Genomic DNA, 20,355 nt, shown 5'->3' with positions numbered 1-20,355 from the left:
ATTCCTAACCCTTAATTTTTAAGAATAGCCAGACGTGTATTTTGAGCCTACTTTTTTTTTTTTTGAGACAAAGTCTCTCTATCACAGGGGCCAGATCACAGTTATGTCATTATAACTCACTGTAGCCTCAAACTCCTGGGCTCAAGTGGTCTTCTTGTCTTAGCTTCCCCAGTAGCTGGGACTACAGGGACAAGCAACCACATGTGGATAATTTTTCTATTTTTTTTTTTGTAGAGACAGAATCTCACTTCATTGCCCTCAGTAGAGTGCCATGGGGTCACACAGCTCACAGCAACCCCCAACTCCTGGGCTTAGGCGATTCTCTTGCCTCGGCCTCCCAAGTAGCTGGGACTACAGGAGCCTGCCACAACACCCAGCTATTTTTTGTTGCAGTTTGGCCAGGGCCAGGTTTGAACCTGCCACTCTCAGTATATGGGGCTGGCACCCTACCCCCTGAGCCACAGGGGCCACCCAATTTTTCTATGTTTTGTAGAGATGGGTTTCCTTCTTGTTCAGGCAGTTGTCTAACTCCTGGCCTCAAGCAATCCTTAGTCTCCCAAAGTGCTAGGATTAGAAGTGTGTGCCACTTTGCCCTGCTGAACCTGCTCTTCTTGCTCCATCTTGTATAGAAGCCATCGTGGGGGAACAGATGAGGGACTGGACAATGCATTGAGAGACCCAAATTCTAAATTCTGGTTTGCCACCAATTTTTATTTTTGTGACTATGGACTTGACATTCCCTTTCTCTCTGTAGATGTAATTCAGTTGAACAAATAGTTATTGGGCATTTACTCTTTGCAAGAGATGGCTGGGGATAATCATGTCCAGTTTATATGTATTGACTAAATGTTTTCATTTGCTAATTTACCCTTTTTCTGCAATGTTTTTGGTTAGTATTAATTCTGGGCAGGTGAGGGAAATTACCTTGTGGCTGGATAATTTGCGCTCTAAAGAGGCTATTATTTGTATGAAGGGAAAAATCTAAATAGAGCAAAATCTGTGATTTAATTTATAAACCACAAAATCAGTGCTATTTTATAAGATGACATAATACACAATTACTATTAATTCACCAAGTATAAACAATGAAAATCTCTGAATCCTACTAATAATGCCTAATATAATACTGCCTAGCTCAGGGGTCCTCAGACTTTTTAAACAGGGGGCCAGTTCACTGTCCCTCAGACCATTGGAGGGCCGGACTGCGGGCCCCGGCACAAGTCGGCTGCTTAAGCAGGACAGGCAGTGGCAGCAAAAATACCAGGCGGGCCAGATAAATGTCCTAGGTGGGCTGCATGTGGCCTGTGGGCAGTAGTTTGAGGATGCCTGGCCCTAGCTGATATAATATGCCTGTGGTTTACTAGTTGATTCAAAATTTTTCTTTTTAGCAAAGTAGGAATTAACACAGAATTTTAATTCAAAATATGTCTAACAGTAACTATTTTTATATTTCAACCAAAGTAAAAGAAACTAAAATATTTCAGCATCATGATGGTGCCCTTAATGAGTTAGTAATCATCTGTTTCTAAGAACTGCTGCTTCCTGAGGCATATTGATTCAAGTATAGTTCCCAATGTTGATTTATAGGGCAGTTCTGTGGGGACAGGGTCATTACTGGATATTAACATTGTCAGAAGAAGTGCCTCAGATGGTGGGAAAAAATAATTGACGAAAAGAAAAAATGAATTGACTACAGAAGAATCCCATTATATTTTAAATTCTTATTTCTTGCTTTATATGAATTATGGTGGCAGCTTTACTAATTAATTATAACTATAAAACTGTTACATAACATTGTTAGTATATAAGGGCCTATGATTGGAATACCTTACAATACTTAATGCAAAAAGGAAATACATTTATTACGTTTATTTAGTGTGAAATAAGTCTCTTGAGATGATGATAATGATGAGATGATGATGATAAATGAGAAGCATGTTCAAATTAATTTTGAGAATACACCACCTCATTTAGCCTCATAGTATCTCTGAGCAAGAAGAGGTTTTGTAGAGATGTATTTTTGTTTCAATTTTAAGTTAATAAATTAAAGCCAAATCACACAATCTTGGAACCTTCCTTGGAACAAAAAAATCATGTCTTAAACCTCCATGCAAAGCTTTGTTATTAGAGCATGTTATCTCAAGTAATTTTAGCAAATTTACTTTTTATTTCTGAAATTTAAATAATTATCATTACTGTAAGAAGCCAGAATATATCTGCCTATTGATGATTCTGACTTTTAAGAAGACCTCATATACAAAAACATCTCATAATTAGTGGAGTTTATAGTTTAACTTTTTTCTTCACTAATGTTCTTTACAATATGGACTTCCCATTGAATAATATAAAAGATTATATTTATCATTTTGTAATTACAAGGTTTATGTCTTTCATGGATTAGCTTAAATGCAGTTTTATTTTTAGCTCTCCTACACAAATAACTACTATACCATATACACAGATAACTACTGCAGTTATTTGTTCATGGGATTTCTTTTTTTTTTTTTTTTTGAGGCTGAGCCTCACTATGTTGCCCTCAGTAGAATGCCACGGCATCACAGCTCACAGCAACCTCAAGCTCTTGGGCTTAAGCGATTCTCTTGCCTCAGCCTCCCAAGTAGCTGGGACTATAGGTGCCTGCCACAACGCCTGGCTAGTTTTTGGTTGCCGTTGTCATTGCTGTTTAGCAGGCCTGGGCCGGGCTTGAACCCACCAGCCTTGGTGTATGTGGCCAGTGCCCTACTCACTGAGCTACGGGCACCAAACCTGTTCATGTGATTTCTTATTCCATTATATATTCTCCTAAGTTCCACTGAATATATTAGGTACTTAATAATTGTTTCTTGAATGAACATAAGTTTACCTGTACTTAGTGATAGCCATGTCAATAGAAAGGAGAAGTGAATGAGACACTTTCCCAGGGCACTTTTGGGGCATTTTCAATCTGGATTGTTTCATGTGAGGTTGGAGAGGGGGCCGGGGAGGGAATGCCATAAAAGGGAAGGGAGGTAGAAGATATATAGGAGAGATTCCATTAGGCACACTAAAAGGAATTAAAAAACAGATTTTATCATCAGAATAGATACCTGTTAAAGTATTAGTGTAATTAAAGTAAAGCTTCTTTTTGTGATGAGACCCTACTATATATTCTTGCTCCTGGGTATGTCTTACACACTTTCAAGCCTTTTGTAGACATCACCTGGGTGGTATAACCAGGATCAGTGGTAATGCCTCCGTATTTCTCCTGGGAAAGAGTCTCACTCACTTCTCCTTTTGATTGACTCGGTAAGAATTTTGGTAAGAAATTAAAAATTACAAAACGGTGGTTCTGGTTCTATTTTATAGACTCCTGTAAATCTCTTTGTATTTGTTGCTAACAGTGATGGATAACAAAGATTTAGCTCAGGTAAGGGATTTCTGGTAAGGTTCCTTATCATCAGAATAAATCCCTGTCCATCTCTGAGTTGTTGCCTTAAAAAAAAAATCCTCTCCGTTTACCTTAGAAATATTATTTCTACTTACTTTGTCTAGATATTTGTTCTGGTGGGCCCTAATCTTGTGTTAGGAATGAATACAAATACCTGTCCTATTTCTCACTTCAGCTTTTTTCTGCAACTTTTATAAATAAGATCTTTTGAATTTTCCAGATTTTTAAATAGTATGTTAGCAAAAAATTGAGCAATGGCGCTGAGCTTTTTCAGTGTTTTCTTTACTGTCATTCCAAACAACCGTTCATTTTCTCTTATGTCTTTCCCTTGGAATCTTCCACTGATTACCTTATATGTATAGACTTTTCTCATCTCTGGACCAGACATACTGGATTGCCCTCCTTTATGTTACCTATGACATACAGGAAGAATTAATGTGTTGTTTCTTCAGCTCAATTTGAGGCACATTTTGCCTCATGAACTAAATCGTCTTTATAAATTTCCATTTTCCTTTCTGTTATTTCTCAGCTCTGGTGCTCAAAGCATTAGGTTCTAATTAAACTCTTTTCTTAAAACACAGTAGATATGCTTTTCTTTCTTTCTTTTTTTTTTTTTTTTTTGAGACAGAGCCTCAAGTTGTCCCCCAGCTAGAGTGCTGTAGCATCACAGCTCACAGCAACCTCCAACTCCTGGGCTCAAGCGAGTCTCCTGTCTCAGCCTCCCAAGTAGCTGGGACCACAGGCGCCCACCACAACACCCGGCTATTTTTTGGTTGCAGCCGTCATTGTTGTTTGGCGGGTCCGGGCTGGGGATTCGAACCTGCCACCTTAGGTGTACATGGCTGGCGCCTTAGCCGGTTGAGCTATAGGCGCCGAGCCCCGATATGTTTTTCTTAAATGTAGATATGAGACTTCTGTAAATAAAAATCTATAGCTCTATAGCTTCTAAACTAAAGGTCAAATGTTTTAATTATTATATTCCCTCACTTTTTTCTTTTCCTTAAAAAATATAAAGACTCATGTAAGATGTACTAGATGTCAGGTTTATCAAAACTCTCTGTACTATCTTTGTAATAATTCAGTATATCTAAAAACTGTTCTAGAAGAAAAGGTTTCTTGAAAAATATATGAAGGACATTTTCATTCATATGAATTTTAAATATGATCAAGTACTGTATTTCTCACAAATCATGAAAAATCTGACAAATGTCAATGTCACTTATCTGCTCTCTTGATAAACTGAGTCAATAATAAAGCTTTGGCTCAGTTTGAGAATATAATTTATTCCCAGGATCCTTGTATGATATTGTACAGAAATTAAATGATGTAGATCTCCCATTCCTGCGTGACATCACACTACTTTGTTCCTGTCAAGTCTTTTGTGGGTGAGCATGCTTATTGCTTTAGGAGTCTGCTGTGACTTTATAGTGTCAAGGAATCAGCAACTCTAGTACTTGATTATGGAAGCAATATTGACCAAATCTTGCTAAATTTTTCAGGACTCTCTCCAATTCATAAAAGCTAACTCTTACTACAATTCTTGATGGTATCTGCTTTCATATAAAAGAAAGACCAGCTTGCTATGACAGATCTGAACATGCAGAGTACCTCTTCTGAGTGAAGTGATTTTGTATTTTTCCTTCTTAGCTTTTCCCTTGGAATCATTTTATAGCCTCATTGTCTTAGCTTTTGTTTCTAGGACTCTACCTGATAGGATATAAAATATCCCTGGAACATGATTTTAGATTTGGGGTTTGGTGACTACTTTATTCAATCAAGGTTTATATAAATTGAGAACTGGTTACTTTGCCTCTCAAACTATGTAGGATATTAGAGTCTACAGAGTCTATAGAGTCTAGAGTTTATTTTATTTTTTTATTTTTTGAGACAGAGTCTCACTTTGTTACCCTTGGTAGAGTGCTGTGGCACTCACAGCAACCTCAAACTCTTGGGCTCAAGTGAGTCTCTTGCCTCAGCCTCCTGAGTAGGTGGGACTATAGGTCTGCCTGCCATACCACCCAGCTATTTTTAGAGACAAGGTCTCTTTCTGGTTCAGGCTGGTTCTCGAGCCTATGAGCTCAGGCAGTCCACCCGCCTCAGCCTCCCAGAGTGCTAGGATTACAGGCATGAGCCACCGTGCCTGGTCTAAGAGTCTGTTTTTAAAGGTGTCCATCCTCTCTCTTGCCTTGCAGACAAAACAGCTTAGAAAACTGATCAGACTGAAGAGTCCATGTCAAAACATACTGTTATGTGAAGAACTAAGATGCCTAGGGATATTTAATAATGGCTTATATAAATTAGAGCAGAAGTGAAACTTTGGGCTAGAAAAAAAGGGAGTTCTCTTATTAGTTAACCATTCGTTGTCTATGGTAAAGTATACATTAAGAAACATGGATTATTAGATTAAAAATAGGCATAACATATTTTTAAGACAGCCAGTATAAAACATGCTGGTAGCTGTCATCAAGGGTAGTTAGGAAAAAAGTTCTATACTTGGTATTTTGTAATTGTTGAACTCAGATATCCCTTTACTCAATGGTTTTTATTTTATAATGAAAATGTAGGTTTGGGGGTTGTGCCCATAGGTCAGTGGGTAGGGCACTGGCCACATATACCAACCTAGTAATGTAGATTTGGGGGCAGCGTCCATAGCTCAGTGGGTAGGGCGCTGGCCACATACTTGAACCTAGCCCAGGCCTGCTAAAACAACAGTGACAACTGCAACAACAACAACAACAAAAATAGCTGGGCATTGTGGTGGGTGCTTGCAGTCCCAGCTACTTGGGAGAGAATTGCTTAAGCCTAAGAGTTAAAGGTTGTGAGCTGCGACACCACGGTATTCTACCCAAAGTAACAGGCTTGAGACTCTGTCTCAAAAAAAGAAAAGAAAAGAAAGAAAACATAGATTTTGGTTTGTAACGTGGCGAACTTTGGAGAACAATGGGATTATAGATAAACTATAATTTTTTGTTTAAGGTATTTTGAGCCTCCATCACGGGAGCTCAGAATGCTGAAGTGCTGCTGGAATAAAGCATCTGTTCTATTTCTTTCATAAAGATCTCAACTATGTAACTTTGAGTTCAGAGATAATTATATTTGTATGTTCTAAGTTATAAGATGAAAGGTTTTTTAGTTTAACTGCTTAATTTTGCATTTGTCTAGTGATATTTTGAGGTAACTCTTCTTTTTCACTGCCAGCTCCTACATGTGTGCTTAAAATTTTCTGTGGATTTTTTTGCTATCCAATCCTTAAAGCATATTCTTTGCTTAATAAGAATCTATTGGCTTAGTCTTCATCTACTATGTGACTTTTGATACTTTAAAGAGGAGTTATCCTGTCTGTATAGTTTACCTTCACTTTGTTTCTCTTTTTCCCTGATAGAATCCCAAGGACTGCAGCAAAGCCAAGAAACTGGTGTGTAATATCAACAAAGGCTGTGGCTATGGCTGTCAGCTCCATCATGTGGTCTATTGCTTCATGATTGCATATGGCACGCAGCGAACACTCATCTTGGAATCTCAAAATTGGCGCTATGCCACTGGTGGATGGGAGACTGTGTTTAGACCTGTAAGTGAGACATGCACAGATAGATCTGGCATCTCCACTGGACACTGGTCAGGTAAGGAGCCTATGCAGCATGTCAGATGTCTGGATTGAACCACTGCATGACCAAATTATTAGATATCCAGGTACAATTTTAGGGATCATAGTCATCTCTTCCTTTGAATCCATTATTGCTATACATTATCCAGATAAAATCTAGAAGAACAATATTTTATTTAAAAATGTTTTATGATCTATTTCATTTCTGATATTCATATCTAGATTTAGAACAATCACTGTGCTTTTTTTTTTAAGGAGCATAATTTAATCTTTTCTTAATAATAATGATATACCTTCTACTTTTTAGGGTGCTTTCACACTATTTTGAGCTCATTTGATCCTCCTAATTATCATATGAAAGTAGACTAATGGTTCTCAAACATTAGCATACATGAGTATCACGTGAAAGGCTTGGTAAAGCACCAGTTTCTAAGTCAGAAGGACTGGGGTGGAGCCTGAGAATTTGTATTTCTGACAAAATGTTCACATTTAGAGACCATGCTTTGAGTACCACCAACGGTAGACTTTGCTAGTAACTTTATCTCCATTTTACATTTGAGAACAGTGAAGCCTAATATGTTTATGTGATTTTAATTTTGTTCACGAAACGTTTGATGAAAAGTAGTGTAACCAAAGTACTATGCTAGGCATTATACGGCAGTAGATCAGTAGGAAATTTGCCTTCTGTCTAAGGAGGTGGTGACAGAGGGACTAGACTATAGATAGTTTTTTACTGCTAGTCTAGTTCACATCTTTCTATAATCATGATCTTTAAACAAGATCTAAAGTTGGGGCTACCTTTTATTTCTTTATTTTTTGAGCCAGAGTCTCACTGTGTCACCCTAGGCAGAGTGCTATGGCGTCATAGCTCACAGCAACCTCAAATTCTTGGGCTTAAGTAATTCTCTTGCTTCAGCCTCTCAAGTAGCTGGGACTATAGGCACCCACCACAATGCCCAGCTGTTTTTTGTTACAGTTGTCATTATTGTTTTAGCTGGCCTGGGCCAGGTTCCCATCCGCCAGCCTCTGTGTATGTGGCTGGCATGGTACCACTGTGCTACGGGTGCCAAGCAGGGGGCTACCTTTTAAAAAAAGCCTGGCTTTATCATTTTGTAATCATGGCTAAGTTACTTAACCCAGGCCTTATTAGTTCAATGAGGAGTAGTAACTTCCATATGTCATTGAATTCTTGGTAGGATTAAGTGAAATAAAATATGTAGTACCCCTAACACAGCACTTGATATATGAGCTCTAGTAATTTCAGTAGCCTTTATTTATACATAATGAGTGCCTGTAGTGTGACAGATACTGAATTAAGTGATTAGGATAAATGCCACGCAAGACAATATCTGCATTTATATCTTATGAGAAGTCAAACATTTTTCAAAAAGCTGAGGCATTTCAGTTAATGTCATTTGTCTTGTGGCTAAGCACCTTTCCCCCACAATTTACAATGCTAAATATGAAATAGCTATGTCCTTAACAAAATGAATAACTTTAGATCCTTCATTTCTTTTGCCTCCTTTGGAAAAAATTAGGTAATACCTGACTTTATAGAAGTGTCATGAAACTTAATTGATTAGTTACTGTAAAATAGGTTGTTCTGTAAGAGGTCCTGTATGAATTAAAAGTATTATTTGGTAATGTGATTATTATCTCCCATAGAAGCCTTCTTTTCTGTATCGGCATATTTCTTTTTACTTTGTTACTTCATATTTTGAAGTGACCTCTTAATCTAGAACCTAGCAGAGCTTTAGTTTTAAGGTTACGTGTTCCACTGATCTGGTTCTGTAGTTCACAGCTGATGCCAGCAGATTAGGAATAGAGATTAGGAATACACTAAATTTGTCAGCCAAGAAAGGCAACTCTGCCAAGCTCACTGTGGCTAACTTTTTTTAATTTCATAGGCTTAGTTCAGTTGAAACTTCTTTGATGATGCCTCCCTGTTTAATGGTCTAAACTTTAAAGTATATTGACTTTCAGGCTATATATGATGAATAGCTTCCAATAGAAAACCCCATTTAAATTCAGGTTTTTTCTCTTGTAAAAATTAAAAAAATTATTCATATTGCCTGTTAAATTACTTTCACTGTATTTTTTCTTCTATTGTCTTTTTCCTGCCGCCTTAAGACATACATAATAAATTGTACTGGATTATTTAGTATGATAAATCTAATGGGAAAACTTTCTTTATAAATGAAAATAATGACTGTTCAGAAATAGCATTTGTAATTATGATGACGTTTGATGTCCTAGAGATGAAGTGTCTGGATTAAGTACATGTTTAGGTAGATTACCATTTGCTATATTTATTTATCTAACCTGGATAGTTACCTTCTCTCTTTGCCTCATTTCAAAAGGTTTTGATCAAAGAGTTTTATTTGACATCCTACTGTTTTATGTGGAGGCAGCCTTAAAATAAAAGTAATTCAGTTAAAGCACTTTCTATGTGCCAGGCACTCATGCCATATGACATGAAGAAGATAATCTAGGGCAGTGGTTCTCAACCTTCCTAATGCCACGGACCCTTTAATATAGTTCCTCATGTCGTGGTGACCCCCAACCATAAAATTATTTTCATACACCTGTATGTGTACGAGGTGTATGTGATGGTTTTAGGTGACCCCTGGGAAGGGGTCGTTCGAGCCCCAAAGGGGTTGCAACCCACAGGTTGAGAACTGCTGGTCTAGGGGAAAGGCAGACACCTGAATGAGCACTTAAAATATGTTGAGATGATGTGGTATTGGTGAGTTAAGAGTACCCTCCAGCACATATCTAACACATATTTGGGCTTTTGGAAGGAGTGATTTTTAAGCTGAGACATAAAGTGTGAGTAGGAGTCAGTCAGGAGGGATGTGGTAGAAGAATTTTCTCTCAGTGGGCACAACATGTGGAAAAAGAGGTGAGAGATCATGATGGTCATTGTGGGAACTATTGGTAGTTCATTGTGAAGCCTGAATGTTGAGAGACTAGTTAATGTTTCATTTTGAAAACAAGTATCACTTAGAGGGTGTCCATTTGGATGGTTTTGGGATTTTGTCCTCACTAAAGTCAATAGGTTTTAATTCAAGGGTCAAAGCTCTTTGTTTTTGGTTCAGAGAGTGAGCTGAGTTATAAGAACTCAAATTGCTTTTAGCTGCCTCTTTGTGTTATCTAGGAACTATTAAACTATATCTCACGCAAGTCAGACGGAAAATCATAGCAGGCAGAGCACAAATGAATCATATTTTAAATTGTACCTGTGAAAATAATATTTTTAACCTTTACAAAATTACTAAGATGTCTATTAGAATCATCTATTTTAATTCACTTTATTCTTAATAATGACTAAACTTAGGTAGATTAATTTATAAACTAATATTAAGCAATAATGTGATTTTCTTTTTTTTTGAAACAGAGTCTCACTTTGTCGCCCTCAATAGAGTGCTCTGGCATCACAGCTCTCAGCAACCTCAAACTCTAGGGCTTAAGTGATTCTCTTGCCTCAGCCTCCTGAGTAGCTGGGACTACAGGCACCTGCCACAATGCCTGGCTAAGCAATAAGTGATTGAAGATATATAGGTATAATATGGCTATTAAGATAGGCTATAGATATGTTTCTGTTTAGTATTTTTTGCAGCAATAATTCAGTCTTTGATGATTAGATTAGTGAAATTGGGACTGAGTGTACTATTTTAGGTCCCTTAGACTGCAAAAAATGTTGATTTCTCTGTTGAGGTGATTTGAGGGAAAGGAAAGATACTAAAACAGTGAGTCTGATCCCAGTTCTGTTGATTTTAGCTTTCTTAACTTCGACATTTAACTTCAGCTTCTGAACATCTGTTTAGCTTTAAAAAAAAAACCTCACAACACTCATTACCTACTACCCTGTTCACCTTTATAGGGCTGTAATCACAAGGGAGAATGATTAGGGGCCATGAAAAGTATTAAAGTGGTTTCTACATATAGTATATTTCCATGGTATATGTTTTGTTCTCAAATTTTAAAACACAAAAATGCTACTAGAATATACAGAAGGAGCAAAAAGAAGTGTACATATTTTAAGAAATGTTATGTATGTATTAACTTTTCAAAGTTGAATTGAAGGTACTGTCCAGTGTTCCTAGACATGGTCTGCGTATGTATTTTACCAAATTTGTATACTTTGGGGGATTGATTGATTTTACTTCCAATAAGATCTCTTTAAATGTGTATGCATTTTTTGGCACCCCCCCCTCCCCAATATTATCAGATTATAACCTACAACAACTGGAAAGTTACCCTTTTACTCTGAGATGAAAATCAGGCCTTTATTAAAAGCTTTATATATATATATATAGTTTTTCCCTTGTAAAATTACAAAGTTAAATGGAAAATTTTGAAGAGATACAGAGAAGAAAAATAACTTCTGAGGGTAACTTCAAGATAGTAGAATATCTGTGTTTTTAATAAACCCACCACTTAGTCATAATAAAATTTGGGCTAGTCTTAGTCTCTCTGAAGGTACCTTAAGCCTCCAGCCATTCTCAATATTTTTATACCTGAGATAGAAGGTATATTCTAATATGTTTATGTAGTCAAGATTCTCTGCCCTTACCCCACTTCTTTGAGCATCAGTGACCTAAGCAACTATCATTGTAGATGCATGAGGATTTTTTATTTAATCTCTATATAATTTCTTTGTTTTGCTACCATGGTCCATAAAGGAAAGAAAAATATTGGTTTCAGTAATTTAAAATACTCTTTAGAATATATTTATGTCTCAGACTCAAACTGCTTTTCACTATAACATTTCTTTTATTTTCAGTTTCTAATTAAGGAGATAGAAAGAAATTTCAGATATCTCATTAGGATCATTAGGAAATACGGGGATCTGAAGAGATCTGAAGTTTGCCCACAGTACAATGAACCTATGTTCTTATCCAAGATTATGAATGTTTATTTCCATATTTATCCTACAAGTGCTTCTCAAATTGAGTTTTAAGTGAACTTTGGAAAAGTGAATCTAAAGTTTGCAAAATGCCAGAATAAAGATGGTACATTTTCTATTTCAATTTTACTTACTGGTAAGTAAGCTAAATCATTTTCAAATAATAAAATGGAATATATGTATGTAATGGTGTAAAATAAAAACTTGATAAAACATCAAACTTTAGCCCATTGATTTAGACCAGGCTTTAAATTCTCTCAGTAGTATGAGTTTACCTTCCTCTCTTTTGGGGAAGAGTTTGGTAGAAAAATTTAAGCAGCACCATTCTATACCAGAGCTTTTTAGCTGTTTATTTTATCTTGAAAGAGACTTCATATGGCAGTGGGGCCACTGTCTTCTGTGTTATTTACACAGTGCCAAGCATTTGACCAGAGCACATTAAATGTAATTAAAAAAATAAATAAAAATAAAAACAAGCAGGGCAGCGTCTGTGGCTCAAGAAGTAGGGCACTGGCCCTGTATACCAGGGGTGGCGGGTTCAAGCCCAGCCTCAGCCAAAAACTGCAGAAAAACAAAAACAAAAAACAAGCAAATAAAACTTACCTCTCCACATCCCTGTCCAAATTTTAGAACATTACCCTTCAAGCCATGTGAAGCACTTTTATTAAATTATAGGTTTTGTTTTTAAAACATAGTCTTTTTCTAAGAATGAATGTTCTTAGCAGTATATTCTGCCCTTTTTTAGACAATGTACTAGCAGAATGAGTTTAGAGACAGAAGTGTGATTTAGGAAGGAACAATATGTAATTAACATCAACATCACTGTGGAGCAGAAACAGTTTCATTGGAAAAGTTTTTGAAAAATCCCCTAAAATCTATTTAAAACCTATCCAACATTGTTAGAGCTAGAAATGGAATCCAGGTGCTCTTATTTCCTGTGGGATGTCTAAGCCACATAGCCTCGATTACTGTCTGAGAAATCATCAGTGTTTTTGTAAATACCGATACACCTTTTATGGTACAAGTGTATTCCTTAATGATTTGACAGAATTATTACAAATCATGTGTTAAACATTGTAATAAATAAAAAAAAATTTGTTTTCTAGTATGAGCCAGTAGTCTCTTGATTTTCCTTTTTCCTTTCTTCTCTTCCTTCTGTTTTTAAATATTGTATTGTTTTGTTTTCCTCACACACACTTATGTGAGTTTTGAGACTCAAGTCACATTTGACTTTCAATTCAGATATCAAAATATATTAAAGGAAGATTGTAATCCTTAAGTAGTATTTTGGTAATGAAGTCTTACTTTTTCAAAGCATGTAGAGCATATAAAAATATAGAGCGATTCTATAAATAAGACAATTATTGAAATGGTAAAGTTGGGAGTACCCCTATCCCTTTTGGTTAGTTTTATATCCCAGAGCTTTAAGTATAATGTGAATCCATAATTTCCTTATCTGTTTTTCTCAGGTTTATATAAATTATAGTCTGATGTCTTAGAATCGGAAATAATAATAATCTGTGATCTGTAGTAGATTTATACATATTTTTTTCCCTCCAAAAGTATGTTGCCCAGTAAGAAAGTTCTACAGTGATTTATGCATTGAGTGACATTATAAATAAATATATGTGTGTGTATCTATCTAAATGATTGCCTTTCCCCCTCATGTACTTTTATTGTCTTTAGCAACAGATCAAAAGTAGATTACCGAATCCTTAACATCCCTGGGTGGTACTTTGGAATCAGGCTTGTTTCTTCTGTTTTGGTTCCCAAAAGACAGAGAATAAAAATATTCTTGACGATATTGAAAAAGATTAAAGTCCTCCACTTATTCCTAAAGAGGTGTGCCTTTTGATTCAGTGTAAGTTTAATCTACTAAATAAGTAGCCTTTAAATTTAATGTAGATTATATATATTCCTTGGAAGCAAGAAATCACAAATAATGATAGTACAAATCAAATTGTTATTTTTCCAAAAGATACAGTACTTGAGTTAATTATAATTCTTGTTCAAAATTTTGATGATCAACTTCACTTTTTCTTTTATTTTTTTGAGACAGAGTCTTACTATGTTGCGTCAAAACTCACAGCAACCTCTAACTCTTGAGCTTAAGCGATTCTCTTGCCTCAGCCTCCCAAGTAGCTGGGACTACAGGTGCCCTCCACAATGCCCAACTGTTTGTTGTTGTAGTTGTCATTGTTGTTTAGCAGGCCTGGGCTGGGTTTGAACCCACCAGCCCCAGTGTATGTGGCCAGTCCCATAAACACTGAGCTACAGGTGCTGAGCCGACCAACTTCACTTTTAAAAAAGGACAAACTTTTAACAATTGCTAGATAGGTATAAGTAATGGGCACATTTATATTTATAATGATTTTTAATCCTAAGATTTCTTTTAAATAAATGGATCACTAACACAAACGGGAAAGGGCACTAGTAATTCAGTAAAATTTGAGTGTTAATAGACGCTATGGAAGATACAAAGATAAATGAGACCTAGACCCTGCCCTTTGGGAACTTAACATTGAGTATGTTAAAACCCATACATCTGTAAATGTAAACAAGATAGGATGTGTTAAGGGTCATAAGAGAAGTATAGATACAAAGTCCTGTGGGTCACCAGGGATAAAGGAACTGTTTCTGCCTGAAGGATTTAGTCTTCACTGGAAGCACAGCAGAAACTTTAAAGAATAAAGGCATCATCTATAAAAACAGATCAATGTCATTGATTTGGAGTCAGAAGTTATTAGCTATGTTGCTGTGGGTTGATGTTTTTCAACCTTTTTTGCTTACAGCGCACTCGAACCTATAGTTTAAGTTACATGGCACATTTAATTATGTTGATCAAAAAAAAGATTAAAAAAAAAAGAATATACTGCCAGGCACCGTGGCTCACACCTGTAATCCCAGCACTCTGGAAGCCAAGATGGGTGGATTACTTGAGCTCAGGAGTTCAAGATCAGCCTGAGGAAGAACAAGACCCCATCTCTACTAAAAATAGAAAAAACTAGCTCTGCATGGTGGTGAGCACCTGTAGTCTCAGATACTTGGGAGGCTGAGACAACAGAATCTTTTAAACCCAAGAGTTTGAGGTTGCTGTGAGCTATGATGCCACAGCACTCTACCCAGGTGACAGAATGAGACTCTGATTCAAAAAAAAAGCAAACAAACAAAATACAAAAGAAAATATTTACTGTGCTTTGAACTTTAAAAAATAATTTAATTAATCCTTTAAAATTTTTGCAGCACACCTAAGATCCACTTAGGGCACACTGGTTGAAATCACTGCTATAGGTAGTGTCCCTTAACTTTACTTTAAGTTCTGTGTACCTTACAGAGTTTTTATGAGCATCCAAAGTAATAATATATTTGACGGTGTTTACATATTCTAAATCACCCACATGTTATTATTATCACTTTAGTTAGGAGAACAAAGTAAAACAACAATAATAGCATAATTGGGCCATGGGATTTCAGCAGGGCTTTTGAGAAACTTTAACAGCCAACATCATTAATAAAACTCTGAACTAATTACTACCTTTTTGTGAAACTCATTCAGAAACATAATAAAATAGAAAAGATAAATTATGATAGAGGAGCAAAGTAAAGATCAAGATGACCCTCCTCTTTGTTCATCCTCCCAAGAAGAATCAGCTTTGGCTATCAATTTCCCAGCCTACATGAGGATCATTCTCTTCTTTTGGGTTTTATGTAGGTTCCCAGTAAAATTTAGATTTAGACTGATTAGTCATCAAAGTATGCTCCTGTGAAGGAACTTGACCAGTTTCCCTTAGTGTCCAGGACAGGATTGCCTTCTTAGCTGAAGCCATCCCTGATCTCTATCAGAGAACCTTCCTGATAAAGCAGTCTTCAGTTAGTCCCTTTAGCTCTCCAGTAATGGTTTAGGGGTGAGGGAGGACTCGGAATAAACTATGCTGTATTAGTGCTCTAATACATGGTAATGCTAAGAGAGAGAAAAATAGACTCCTGTGAGGTCTCTTCTCTGTAGGAGTTGTGGAATGCTTAGGAATCCAAACATACCCAAGGTGTTAATTTCCAAGTAACTTTTACCTAAAAGTAGAAAGAGGTTTTTCAGTGAAAAAGTTATTTAAACACTAGAAATGCAATTTATCAAATTCTAAGGATCTGAATATTAGAAATACATGTTAAGTGAGGGCCTTTGAGTAAACATCTCTCTGGCACCTGTTTGTTGAATAGATGGAGCTACAAAACGCCAAAGCGGTGAAGATTATGTAAGCAACTGAAAGCATAGTACGATAGTCTTCTCCCTGGTTTCAGGCATTGAGTATTATATTTGAAGCTGTTATTTTGGGAGAGTATAATATAATGTATCTAGGTTATGACTAGAAATTAACTAGCCTAGAACACTTCAATGGGATTCTAAGTCACAATGAAAAAAAGCAGTTGATAAAAGAATAAATCCACTGAGTGAGATTTGCTTTCCAGTTTGGGAAAATGTGGACATTACTGGGGTTAAGGGGGCTCTTTCTCTTTCATTGCCTCTTATGGACCTACACTGAAGACTGGGCAGCGGTTTAAGTACAATGTACCAATTTATGGATCTGTGTCAGGATTAAACAACATTTCATGATTTTTATGCAGAGGCTTATGAAGTGTTTTTAGGAGATGTCTGCCCTGTAACTGACATTGAGCCAGATGGGTACTATGAGTTTTTCTACCATCCTAGCGATATTATAACTCAACACTTTATAGGATTCTGTTCTGTTTAGAACTAAAATCAAGTACATTCCAAGCAATGCCATCATGGTAACTGAAATGCCTGTGAGGTGCGTCCTGTGCAGACACAGTGTCCAATTATGTTACCCCAGAGAATGGTGTCAAAGTTGTGGGTGTGGTTCCCCCACTAACCTCCCATGTCATGAAGACTACGGACAGTCAGCTGCACTAGATGACACTGTGCCAGATTCCAACCAGCAACCTTTTTTAAATGAAGTTCAAAGAGACAGAAGGAAACTGGCAGTGTAACCCATCAGGAAACAAGGGACAGAATACAGGTTAAAAATGAAGACGTGGAAGTTGCTTCTGCAATGCAATCTTGCAAGAATCTGAATGCTACTTTCCCTTGTGTATCAAGTGATAGACTTTATTGCAAGAGAAGAAACTGAGATGTTCACCTCATTATTGAGAAGGAATTTGGAATCTCTACTGTGCCTGCATAGGACTGAGGATGTATAATGTGCTACTTTAGGAGCAGGATGAGATTTAAAAACTCGTGTATTATTTTGGCTCAGCCCTTGTAGCTCAGTGGCTAGGGTCCCCGCCACATACACCGGAGCTGGAGTGTTTGAACCTGGCCCAGGATTGCTAAACAACAATGACAACTACAATAAAAAAATATCTGGGCATTGCAGTGGGCACCTGTAGTCCCAGCTACTTGGGAGGCTGAGGCAAGAGAATCGCTTGAGCCCAACAGTTTGAGGTTGCTGTAAGCTGTGACATCACAGTACTGAGGGCGACATAGTCAGATTCTGTCTCAAAAAAATAAATAAACTCACATATTTTCAAAAACTAATTTATAATTTAAAATAAAATGGCATGATGCCTTTTTATATTCTCTTTTAAAAACTGGAGCTGCCCTTGCTTTTAACTTTATGGAGTCTTATTTGTGAATAAAGTTTGAATTACTAAAAGAAAGAAGAAGAAATTCACTAGTATTTTTCTTTCTCTGCTGCCACTACCCATCTTGCTGTGTCCATTGAAATCAAGTGTAGGAGTTGAGGAGTAAATTGATTAAATAGCTGCTTCTACTGGTACCTTTGGCAATTCTTGATCCATATAGTTTAGAATATCCAGTAAGAGGATATTGGCAAATGCTGCAAGTTAGGTATTTTATGTATAGTAATAGCTAATACTTAGTGCACCTTACTATGTAAAACTGGCTAAGAACTTTGCATATGTTACCCCATTTAATATTCACAACAAACATATTATCCATATATTATATAGATAAGTAACTTGGCAGAGGTAGTATAGCTAGTAAGATACAGAAACCCAGTCTGACTTCCAAAACTGACCTTTAAACGTTGTGCTTAAGGATCAGCAAACGATAGCCCTCCATAGTAAGATTTTATAAGTCTTTTTACAGGTTATTTTAAAAAAAAAGAAAAAGATGTGCTCTATAGAGAGGTATGTGACTTGCAAAGCATAAAATATTTATTATCTAGCTCTTTACAGAAAAAGTTTGCCAACCTCCAGATGATTAAAAACAAAGTTTTCATACTCAAGAAGCCCCCAATCCAAATAGGAAATAGGGCTGGATGTAGTGGCTCATGCCTATAATCCTAGCACTCTGGGAGGCTGAGATGGGAGGATTGTTTGAGATCAGGAGTTCAAGACCAACCTGAGCAAGAGCAAGACCCATCTCTAAAAAACTAGCCAGACATTGTAGTGGGCTCTTGCAGTCCCACCTACTTGGGAGGCTGAGGCAAGAGGTTCCCTTGAACTTGGGAGTTTGAGGTTGCTGTGAGCTGTGATACCATGGAACTCTAAGGGCAACATATTGAGACTCTGTCTCAAAAAACAAACAAACAAAAAAAGAAATTCAAAAAACAAACACGCAAACAAAAAACCAGATAGGAAGTAAATACATTTTAAAAGTATCTCGGCCAGTCATGGTGGCTCACACCTATAATCCCAGCACTTGGGGGGCCGAGGCGGGTGGGATTGCCTGAGCTCACAAGTTGGAGAGCAGCCTGAGCCAGGAGTGAGATACCATCTCTAAAAAATAGATGGGTGTTGTGGCAGGCACCTGTAATCCCAGCTACTTGGGAGGCTGAGGCAAGAGGATCACTTGAACCAAGAGTTTGAGGTTGATGCACATTGTGAGGGTGTATAACATGCACCCTGGGTAAGGGGCTTGTACAAACGGAACTTTACCTTGGAAGTGAGAACAATGTAACCTAAAAATTGTACCCTCCTATTAATTTGAATAAAGTTATAAAAAAAGATTAAAAGAAAAAGACATAATGAATGTCACTATGAAAGAACTGCATTAATATTTTATAAATTAAATATACAAGAAAGTATTAAACTACATTGGAAGGTGCATTTTCTGCCAGCATATTTTTTTTACTTTCCTCAAACAGATGCTACAGATCTGCCAACATAGGTTGGAGCATGACAATTAAATGTCAAATATTTGGGTTTGGGGAGATTTTATTCTCAAAGAGAAAAAAGATAAATTACTTCATGTTGACTGAAAAATATTTATTTCAAACACCGAAAATAAAGGCAGGGGAGGCATGAAGATTTGTAGTTTGTGCAAGTAGCATCCATTACATGAGTAATAAATGTAATAATTGTCTATATTCATGACATCTTAAATAATCTAATAATAGCTTCTAGCTATTTTTTCTGGATATCATTAATATTAATAGATAATCATTGAGCTAATAAGATGTATATGGGCAAATCACTATTTCCTATTCTGCTGTAGATATATAATTTAAATTAAATTAAGTGTTTCTTATTTGATTAAGTGAAATCTCCTCTTTGAGCATTTTTTTCATAGCCTGAAGAAATATGTATTAATGATAAATAGCAAGTTTGGTTTCTATGTTCTATGCTGGTCCAGGGAGTTTAGTTGGCATTGATTTTATATTATGTATACTTGACAGCATTTCCAATTGTTTGGCAAAAAGACTCAATAAAAACTGTAATATGCCCTTAAATATATATCAGTACATATTCCCCTCTATTTTAATAGAATTATCTCTGTAATTGATTGAAAATAGGAGTCACCACAAATGCATTAAAAACACATCCTTCTTAAAAAGGGGTTGAGTGCAGTCTTTGTGTTGTACATAAAAATTAGTCCAAACCCTCTATCTAGCCATGTCACTTTTTTTTTTTTTTTGATACAAAGTCTCACTGTGTCACCCTTAGTAGAGTGCTATGCCTTCATAGCTCACAGCAACCTCAAACTCTTAGGCTCAAGCCATTCTCTTGCCTCAGCCTCCCAAGTAACTGGGACTACAAGTGCCTGCCACAATGCCCAGCTATTTTTAGAGACGAGGTCTTGCTCTGACTCAGGCTAGTCTCCAACCTGTGAGCTCAGGTAATCTACCCACCTCGGTCTTCCAGAGTACTAGGATTACAAGTGTGAGCCACCTCACCCAGCTACTTTCTTAGTAAAACATCGTACAGTAGAACTACTGTATGTTGTCCACCGAAGGGAGACAGTGAGTATCTGGAGGTGGTCAACATAAGGAACTGGGCCTACATGCACATCTGTTTTATGAGAATTAGGTAGACTTAAGGAGGTGGTCAATGTAGGGAGGGTGGTTCTATGGAGATTCTACTGTATATTGTTTTATAGCTTTCTTAAATTAATGTAAATTAATCAAATTTTATTTTGTATTTGGACCCACAGGTAAG

At 36.7% G+C, this 20,355-nt stretch overlaps 1 protein-coding gene across 4 annotated transcripts in view; it reads left to right on the top strand.

The window, feature by feature from the left end:
• Positions 1 to 20,355, top strand: part of FUT8 (fucosyltransferase 8) — a 287,292-nt gene that overhangs the window by 214,445 nt on the left and 52,492 nt on the right. For all 4 annotated transcript variants that reach the window (XM_023517616.1, XM_023517617.1, XM_023517618.1 and 1 more), the window contains one exon: positions 6,810 to 7,047. In XM_023517616.1, the coding sequence (XP_023373384.1) occupies positions 6,810 to 7,047 (238 nt within the window). The remainder of the gene's footprint in view (positions 1 to 6,809; positions 7,048 to 20,355) is intronic.

This window comes from Otolemur garnettii, unplaced genomic scaffold (assembly GCF_000181295.1).
Source record: "Otolemur garnettii isolate 467f Iridium unplaced genomic scaffold, OtoGar3 scaffold00115, whole genome shotgun sequence".
NCBI classification, from domain to species: domain Eukaryota; kingdom Metazoa; phylum Chordata; class Mammalia; order Primates; family Galagidae; genus Otolemur; species Otolemur garnettii.
Note: the sequence above shows the minus strand (reverse complement) of the source record. Positions and strands in the feature narration are given on the sequence as shown.